This window comes from Ichthyophthirius multifiliis (assembly GCF_000220395.1).
Source record: "Ichthyophthirius multifiliis unplaced genomic scaffold scaff_1120509250331, whole genome shotgun sequence".
Taxonomy (NCBI): domain Eukaryota; phylum Ciliophora; class Oligohymenophorea; order Hymenostomatida; genus Ichthyophthirius; species Ichthyophthirius multifiliis.
In genome coordinates, this window is record NW_004086845.1 from 1 (window position 1) to 9,906 (window position 9,906).

Sequence of the window (9,906 nt, forward strand, 5' to 3'; positions counted from 1 at the left end):
ATATATCTATATTTTTTTATTATTTTTTTTTTTTTATTTTTACTTTTTATATATTATTAATTTATTATCTTCTATAAAAATTTTATTTTAAATTTTTTTTTTTTTTTTTTAGATTTTATTTAGTTTATTATTCATTTTAATTTTCTTAAATATTTATTTTTATTCCATTCATTTATTTATAATTTTTTGATATCTAAATAATAATTTTAAAGCCTTAAAAAATTTATAAATTTAAAAAAAAAAATATTTAAAATAACATATAATTAATTTAAATTTTTCTTTTTTTTTATATTTTTAATTTTCTAAAAATCTTAGGCATAAAATATTTATTTCATTAAAAAAATCCTATAAAATAATCATTATGAATATTTTTTTTTTTACTAAACTTATTTTTTAAAAAACAGATTTAAAATATAAAATAATTTAATTAAAATAAAATTTTTAAGTTAATATTTATTGAATATATAAAAATATATTAATATTTTTATTTATCCACTTTCTTTTTATTAATTAATTTTATTAAATATTGATTATATGCAACTATTATATCATTACTTTTGTTTTATTATTAACAATTAGCTATTTTTATATTAAATATCTTATGTCTTATAACTTACTTTTGTATTTTGCATTTAAATAAATTTTAAAATTCTATTGATATATTTTTATTTAACTTTTGCGCCTTAGTATTTTTTACGAATTATATTTTTATTAATTTTTTTGTATAAAAATATAATTATAGCATTTTTTTGATTTAGTATTGATTGTTTTTTGTTAAAATAAAAACAGAAAAAATAAATAAAAAAATATTATAAAATAAATATTATAATACAATTTTCGTAAATCTTTTTCAATTTAATATACACTAATGAAATAAATAATAAAACATTTTTTACAAATAAGGTCTTAATTTTATAAGTTCAATACTTAATGTTATATATTAATTAATTGTTATAAATATAATAATAATTATATATTTAAATTTGAAAGTATTAGTAAATTATAAATTTAAAATAATTTAAATTATTAACTTTATAGAAATATCTCTTATTATGAAAATATAGTATAGGCACTGCGATCCCATATATAATATTAAAAGATTAAGATTAATAATGAATACTAAATTTTAAATTATTTTATAATGTTATTTGTTTTAATAAAAAGTAAAATATAAATAATAATAATTATTATTACTATATAAAATTTAAAATATTATGCAAATTTAAATTAATAAGAATTATCTACTAAAATATATAAATTACAATCTTAAGATTTGCTAATTATTTTAAAATTAATATTATTATTCTATTTATTTTTAATAAAATCATTCTAATTATTTATTTTCAACTTTATTTAAAATCTAATTTAATTTTTATCATATATATATATATTTTCTTTTATTAGAATTTATATTTTATTTTTATTTTTATAATATTTATTTATGATTTATTTTTTTATCTATGATAATTATAAAATATTAATTTTATTAATTAAATAAAATAAAAAAATTGAAGAAAATATTTTATTTTTTAAAATGTACTCATATCTTATTTTTAAGATATTTTTATAATATTTTCATGTATTTTTTTATTCAAATTAAAACCATATAAAACTTTTTAACCAAATATAGAATTTTTACTGTTAAAGTTTTCACATTTCTATTAAAAAATATATTAAATATTTAAATATATATAAATTAATAAATATAATGATTTATTTTAGTTTTTTTTACAAGGCTATTAGATTTCTATTTTCAAAAATTTAATTTTTTTTAAATATAATTAATTTAATTTTTTTAAAAATTTATTTCTAAATTGATAATTAATATTTAATGTTTTTACTACACTTTTATATTTTTTGTTTAAAAAAATATAATGTATAAATAATATTTATTACTTTTTATTAAGGATTATATTAGATTCTATTGTTTAAATTATTATATTTTACTATTAATTAAATTTTGCTAATAATTTTCTGGCAATTTATTATACTTTTTTACTGTATTCAACCTTTTCATTATTATTATAATTTTAAACAAAAAAAATGTGTTTATATAAAAAAGAATAAATAAAAATACTTTATTTTTAATTTCTTCTTAAATTTGAATTGATTAATTTTAAAATTTAATTAGACAATCATATTTATTTTCATTAATTCAAATGTTTCTCTGAATGCAATTATTAAAAATTTATTTTTTGTAATTAATTTTTAGAAATAAAATAATAATTATTTTGTTTATTAAAAATCTCTTTATCTAAAATAAACTCTAAATATAAATCAACAATTTTATCAAACATATACATATTATCTTAAAATATTACATACTTTTAATATATATTATATATAATTAAACTAAAATTAGATTTTTTTATAATATCTATATATAAATGATAAGTATTTAATTTTAAAAATATATATATATTTTTTATTTTTAAGTAATTTTAAATCTTTCTAATTTTTTTTATATTAATTTTTTAATTTTTCTTCTTCTTAAACTTATTTTATTAACTATTTCATCATAATTTAAATATTAAAGTTATTTTATTTTTACAAGCTTATTTTTCTTTTAAATTTTTCAAAGAGTTAAAATTTCTCTCTATATGCTAAAAGAGTATTTTGATTTTAATTTTCAAATATAAATATTTTCAATTTTTTATTTAAAATTTATTTAAAATGATTTATAACATAAAGCTTATATATATTATTATAAACTTTCTTAAATTAATATATTAGCTATATAATTTAAAAAGCTATTAGTTTTTATAATTTTTAATTATATTAAATATATATTGATTAGTTTAATTAATTAAAATAATTTGAAAAATATTAAAATAAAAATTTATTTATACGTAATGTATATAAGTTTTTAAATTATCATATAAAAGAAAGAAAATTATATTTATCAAATAATTATTATTTGATTTTTTTAATAATATATTATTTAAGTGTATTAATATCTCAGATACTGTAAATAGAATTATTATAAAATAAAAATAAAACAAAAATAAATAAAAACAAATAAAATAAAAATATATATATAAAATAAAAGTATTTATTTGAAAAAAAAATATATAAAGATATATTAAATATTGAAGATAATTCTAATGAAATTTAAAGTATAGTGTTGCTTTTTTTATATTTAAAATTATAGAAAATTAAATGAAAATATAATTTTTAATTTTAAATTAAAAAAATTATGTAAATATATATAATTAAAAAATAATAATAAAAAAATTAATCAATTTAATATAATAAAATAAATTAAAAAAACTATTATAATAAAAAAATTTTATATAATTTATTAATATTTTTTATATATATTATTATTATTATTATATATTATTATTATTATTATTATTATTATTATATTATTTTTATTATATTATTATTATTTATATTTTTATTATTTTTATTATTTTTATTATTATTTTTATTATTTTTTAATTTTTTTATTTTGTTTATGATTTATTTTCATTGTGATTTATTTTGATTATGATTTACTTTATTATTACGATTATTTTATTAATATTATTAATAGTAATAATTTTAGTATTTTTATGAATTTATTCATTTTTTTAGTTTTTTTTAAAAAGTAGGTTTATAATTATTTTATATTTATTCTTAAAGAAAAATATTTTATTTTATTTTCATACATAAAGGTAATTTTAGCTTTAAAAAAAACTATTTCTTAGAATGATTTTTATAAAATATAAAAAGTAATATAGAATAATTTTTAGCCAAAATATAATCACAAATTAAAAAAAAAAAAAATTAATTAAAAAAAATATAAATATATAATTAAATAAAAAATATAGCATAAACAAAAAATAAACAAATTTAAATAAAATAAAAATTAATGTTTCTTTTAATATTTTATTATTACGTAAAATTAGAATTTTTTTATAAAAATAAAATAGTATTATTTTATATTAATTAATTTATATAAGGAATATTTTTTTATATATAATATTTCCTATTTAAATTAAAAGAAATAGTATTTTTAACAAAATAATTATATAAAATATATAAATATAAATACAAATTATAACCTAAAATAAATAAACAAATTAACATAAAAAAATTGATTAATAAAATATAATTATTATTATAGAAAGATATTTTTATAAAAAAATATTGACAAAAATATATAAAATTACGAATCATAACCAAAAATACATTAGAAATTAAAAAAAAAATCTAGTTTTAATAAAAATAAATATTTTATAGAATTATATTTTATTCTAAAATCTATTTATAATTTAAATAACTAAAATGAAAATGAATTATGTTTTTTATAAAAAAGTTATTATAAAGAAAATATTATAATCAAATAAAATAAAAAATAAAAATTCGAAATATTTAATAATAATAAAAAAAAAAATTAAAAATCAAATAAAAGAAAAATATATAACAAAATTTAAATATATTTTTTTTATTTTTATTTAGATAAGAAAGATATTTTTTTTTAATTATTATAAATAATTTATTTTTATTCAAAGATATTTTATTTTTATATTTTTTCTATAATTTAAGTTTCAAAATAAAAATATAATCTTAAATTAAGATTAAAAATAATTTAAATATTTAAATAGTAAAATTACTAACCATTTTTTAAAAATCTTAATAAAAAAAAAAAAATCTTAAAAAATTTAAAATATAAATAAATTATAAAATAAAAATATACATATTTTTTTTAATAAAAAATTATTTATAATTTATTTTTAGAAAGATATTTTTATAATTAGTATTCTTTTAATCTAAAAATTAATTTAATCTTATACAAATACATAATATGATTGAAATAAATGTTACCATAAAATAAAATTTATATTAAATATAATATATATATAACTTATTTGAAAATTAAGATTATAAAAAAAAATGTTAAGTTTATTTTTATAAATAAATACATTCTTTTATAAATGAACTTTTTATTACTTTTTTTTATTATTATTAAATTTTTAATAATTTTTTTTATTACAATAGAATACATTCATAATTATAAAACTCTTATAAAAAATAATACAGTCCTATAAACACACATAAAAAGTGAATTTGTTTATTTCATACATTATAAAAAGTTAAACTTGATAATAAAAAATATATAAAGTATTCCTAAAAACCAATATATAATTAAAAAATTATATATATTTTTTAATAAATCTATATGAATTTTTGTATTATTATTATATTAAGTTATATCATATATAAAAATTAGTTAAATTATAAAAGATATTTATTATTATAATGATATTTTTTTTATTTTTTTATAAAATATTATAATTTTTCTTTATCATTTTTTATAAATTATATATTAATTTTAATTAAGTTTTTAGATTTTATCTTATTAAGATTAATAACTGTTTTTAAAATGACAAATTTATTGCTTTTTTTAAACTATTTCTTGATTTTTAGAAGATAATTCGACTAATTTTCTTTTGTTTTATCATAAAGGAGTCATTTTTCTACTTTTAGGCTCTCTATTTATTTTAATAAAAATATATTCTAGAATTATTATTAGGAGAAAAACCATATAAAATATATAATATTAATAAAAAGTTAAATTTTTTTATTTATATTCATAAATTTATTAATATTATCTATATAATTATTTTTCTTTTTATATCAAATTATATTCTAATTTTTAATTTATGTATATTTTTTATTATTTGTTTATTTTTTTTGTTCAAATCATTATTTTCTTATTTTAATTTTTAAAATAATTATTAAAATCTTATATTTTATTTTTTAATATTAATATATATTCCCTCCCTTTTACAATAAGAATTTACTCGTTATAATCTTAAAAAGGAATTCTTTTATTTTAAATGATTTCTTTAATTTTGTAAGAGTTTATTTAACTTCGTAAGAGTTTCTATAATTTTTTAAGGGTTATTTTGAGTTTTTATTATATTAAAATTTGATGTATTTAATTTTAATGATTTTATTTTATTTTAAAATAAAAGGGTTAATATTTATTATTTTAAAAAATTTATTATAAGGAGTTTTTATTTTATTAAGGAAGTTTTTAGATATGAGAAAATTATATTTATTATTATTGCTATTATATTATTTAGTTTTAAGAATTTTATTTTAAATTAAAATGAGGATTATTATTATCATTTTATTATAATATAAATTAAGATCTAAATTATTTTCTGAATAAATAGACTTTTTATTATTAATTTATTCGAAAACGAAAGGTAAATTATATAGTTTGTGGATGATTCCGAATATTTTGGGGGACCTATATTATATAAAGAATATTCTTACTTATTATTATTATTTTAATAGTCTTAATTACTAATATTATTATTATTATTATTATTATTATTATTAAATATTTTAAATTATTTTTTTATATTCTAAATTATAATATTTTATTAATATTTAATAATGCAAATTTAAAACCTTTAAATTTATGTACAAAAATAAATAATTTTTTTAAACCAATTTCCTATTTATATAATTAGACATTGGTTTTTGCTTTTTGAATAATATAGTTTAGCAGTCTTAAAGAAAAAAGGTATACATATTGTTAATACATATTTGAGAAATTGTATTAATTAAATCGTATTATTTGAGTTGATAGTTTTGAATTTAAATATCTAAATAAAATATTATTGAAAATTTTTGTTTTAATTTATTGTTTTATTATTATAATGAATAATAGATTACTAGTATTTAATTTACAAGATTATAGTAAATTATTTATTAGCATATATATATATATATATAAATAAATATATATATATATATATTTTAATATTATTAAGTAAAAAATTATATATTAAATAACATTTATATTTTATTTATAATTTTTATTATTATTTATTTTTTAATATTATCTTCAATTAATAATATTAATTAATAAAAAAAAGATATATATTTTGCTAAAATTTTTTTTATCTTTTTTATAAATTTATTAAATAAATATTTTATTTAATAGTTACAAACATTGTAATACATATAAATGGTTTATAAATTTATATTTTAAAAAGTATTTTATATTAATTTATTTTAAAATATAAATAAATATTATTTATTTTTAATTTTAATTTTATATTGACATTATAATATGTATTTATTAACTTTTAAAATATTTTATATTTTTTTATTATTAATATATAACTAAATTCTTAAAAATAATGTTATATTAATGTTATAGTAATTTAAATATTTAAATAATTTTTTTAAAAAATAATATAATTAATTTATAGCTACTGCCTTTTAAATAAAATTCTAAATATTTTTTAATTAATTATAATCAATAAAATATTTTTTTATAGTTTAATCAATTAAAATAAATCAAATTAAATAAATATAAGACTACATATATAAACAAATAATCAAACTTTATTAAAAAATTATTTTTAGACCTATTTTATTTATTTTATTTTTGTTATTTATAAATCTTTATTGTATAAAGTTAATTTTTTCATTAAATTTATTAAAAAATATATACATATTCATAACAAATCATTATAATGATACTTATAATATTCGAATATTATAAAAAATCACTTATATATATTTATTTTATAAAACTTATTTTAATTTTTTAATATCCAAAAAATTTTATTATTTATTATAATATGAATAAATATATATTTTTTTTCGTTATAATTTATTCTTTTCTTATTTATCAAAATATCTCTTATTTATTAAAGTATTATATTTTTAGAAAATACATTTTTTATTTTTACCAAAAAATTACTTAAAAATAGAACATAATTAATTATATTTTAAAATATACTTAAAATAATATGATAATATAAATTTTATATTTTAAATTTTAAATGGATATTTTCAAGTATTTTAAAGAAAGTTAAAAGAAAAATTTTATAAAATTAATTTATTTATTCTATTAATTGAAATTTAAAATAAAAACATGAAGAATAAATATAATTTTTTTTTTTTTTGATATAAAAATATTTTACTTTGTTTGAAATATGCACTTAGGATTTTTTATTTTTTTTACTAAATTTAATAACATTTTATTCATATTATGATAATTTACTATATTTAAATAGAAATATTAAAATTTTTTGATTTTTAATTTTTTTATATAATTAAATAAATGTATATATATATTTAATATTTTTCTGCATGCTCACTCTAATTTTCATCTTTTTCAATTTTATTAAATGAATATAATATTCCTATAAAATTACTTTTTATTTTCCGTCTGTATTAAGTTTGTAAATTATATTGTAATAATAATATAAATTTTCTTTTATGATTAAATTTTAAACCTTTATAAAGATGATTATTAAAAATTAATATACACTAACTATTATACATACCTTGTATTACTTTTAAAATAATATTAAAAAATATATTATGTTATAATAAAAAGAAAATATTAGAAATTATAAATATTATTTTTTAAGTTATATAAAAACATTTTATAAATTTGTTATATATTTTTTTATAAATTATAAATTACTTCCTCCTTTTAAACAAATTGAAAAAAAAAATTATGATCATATAATTTTACACACTAATTTCATTTATGTATATATTAACATAATTATAATAATCAAAAAATACTTCCTATTTATAATTTAAAATTAAAAAAAGTATTATTAAAAATATAAAATAATATTACATCCTATTTTAAATTAATAGAAATACAAAAATAATTTTAACTTTCTATATTATGATTTTAAAGCTCATATTTATATAAAATAATGAGAAAATACAAGCTTTTAATATTTTAATCATAAATTTAATTAAATATATTAATACTCCCTATAATATATAAAATAAGTTAATAATAACATAATTAAAAATAATTCTTACGTTCTTATTATATCCAAAAATAATTATATACACTTGAAATAATAATATTATACACACTAAAAAATTTAAAAAATTTATTAAAGATATAAAATTATTAAATTTTACTAACTATATGATGTAATAAATAAATAAATTATAATCATTATTATTTACTTTTTCCATCTATTATAATACATTTATAAATAAAATATAACATTAATTATGATTTACTTTTTTTATCTTTATTAATAAATAGTCGTATAAATAAATTAATTATATATTGACATTCTTTTTTAATTATTATGATTATTATTAATTATTAATTTATAATTTAATATTTACTCCCTAATTTTTAAAAAAATATTATTAAAAGTTAATGCTTAAAAAATTTACATTCTTTTTATCGCAAAATGTTCATTAAAATTAATAAAGTAAAAGTATAGAAAATTACTTGCTATATTAAGTTTATTAAATAAGAAAAACTAATAAAAATTTAAATACAACTATCTATTTAATAGTAAAATAATATAAATAAAATATAATATTTTTTTTTTATATAATGAATCTAATTTTATTGTCTTTTAATTGAAGTATATATGTATATTTTAATATGAAAAATTAAAAGTTTATATATAGTTTATAAATTTTAAATAAGATAATTATTATTATTATACATATTTTTCATATAAACTCTATTTTAAAAATTATGTATCAATCATTATAAAGTAATTTATAAATAAACATTCTATTTTAAATAAATAAAAAAATGAAATAAAACTGTAAAGATATAAATTTACTGTCTTTTATTTAAATTCATTAAAAATAAGATAATATATGAAGAATTTACGCATTTCTAAAATTAATTTATTAATTAATTTATTAAAAGATTTACGCACTAAATTTTTTAATAAATTTAATTAAAAAAGATTTAAATTTAACAATTACATTCTATTTATATGTTTAATTTATTTAGAGAAAGTTTTTTTTTTTAATTTATTTAGAGAAGGTGCTTACGTTGCTCTTTATTATTAAGGATATATATTTATTTAAATTAGTAGATTTATTAATCATTTTACGTTCTATTTTTAATTTTATTAATAAAATCTTATGATTATTTTACAA

General features: G+C 10.1%; 1 protein-coding gene across 1 annotated transcript, besides 33 other annotated features; it reads right to left on the reverse strand. All coding sequences in view use genetic code 6, as the record gives it.

Annotated features, from left to right (window-relative positions):
- Positions 1 to 11: 11 nt before the first annotated feature.
- Positions 12 to 55: a microsatellite.
- Positions 12 to 58: a microsatellite.
- A 731-nt stretch (positions 59 to 789) lies between these two features.
- Positions 790 to 829: a microsatellite.
- Positions 830 to 927: 98 nt separating this feature from the next.
- Positions 928 to 978: a microsatellite.
- A 682-nt stretch (positions 979 to 1,660) lies between these two features.
- Positions 1,661 to 1,708: a microsatellite.
- Positions 1,667 to 1,708: a microsatellite.
- A 1,274-nt stretch (positions 1,709 to 2,982) lies between these two features.
- Positions 2,983 to 3,048: a microsatellite.
- Positions 2,985 to 3,030: a microsatellite.
- Positions 2,985 to 3,048: a microsatellite.
- Positions 2,986 to 3,028: a microsatellite.
- Positions 3,019 to 3,074: a microsatellite.
- Positions 3,075 to 3,130: 56 nt separating this feature from the next.
- Positions 3,131 to 3,207: a microsatellite.
- Positions 3,182 to 3,289: a microsatellite.
- On the reverse strand, positions 3,239 to 6,969 carry IMG5_066340 (hypothetical protein; the record flags this gene model as incomplete). Its single annotated transcript, XM_004036870.1, has 2 exons — positions 3,239 to 3,500; positions 6,173 to 6,969. 2 exons carry the CDS (start codon positions 6,967 to 6,969, stop codon positions 3,239 to 3,241), a joined length of 1,059 nt encoding a protein of 352 aa, XP_004036918.1.
- Positions 3,299 to 3,438: a microsatellite.
- Positions 3,309 to 3,456: a microsatellite.
- Positions 3,369 to 3,462: a microsatellite.
- Positions 3,449 to 3,509: a microsatellite.
- Positions 3,753 to 3,785: a microsatellite.
- Positions 4,316 to 4,389: a microsatellite.
- Positions 4,325 to 4,404: a microsatellite.
- Positions 4,642 to 4,679: a microsatellite.
- Positions 4,642 to 4,681: a microsatellite.
- Positions 5,134 to 5,177: a microsatellite.
- Positions 5,253 to 5,322: a microsatellite.
- Positions 5,833 to 5,890: a microsatellite.
- Positions 6,274 to 6,339: a microsatellite.
- Positions 6,330 to 6,374: a microsatellite.
- Positions 6,720 to 6,761: a microsatellite.
- Positions 6,800 to 6,848: a microsatellite.
- A 20-nt stretch (positions 6,970 to 6,989) lies between the features above and the next one.
- Positions 6,990 to 7,067: a microsatellite.
- Positions 7,068 to 7,244: 177 nt separating this feature from the next.
- Positions 7,245 to 7,306: a microsatellite.
- A 1,617-nt stretch (positions 7,307 to 8,923) lies between these two features.
- Positions 8,924 to 9,039: a microsatellite.
- Positions 9,040 to 9,641: 602 nt separating this feature from the next.
- Positions 9,642 to 9,667: a microsatellite.
- Positions 9,668 to 9,906: the final 239 nt, after the last annotated feature.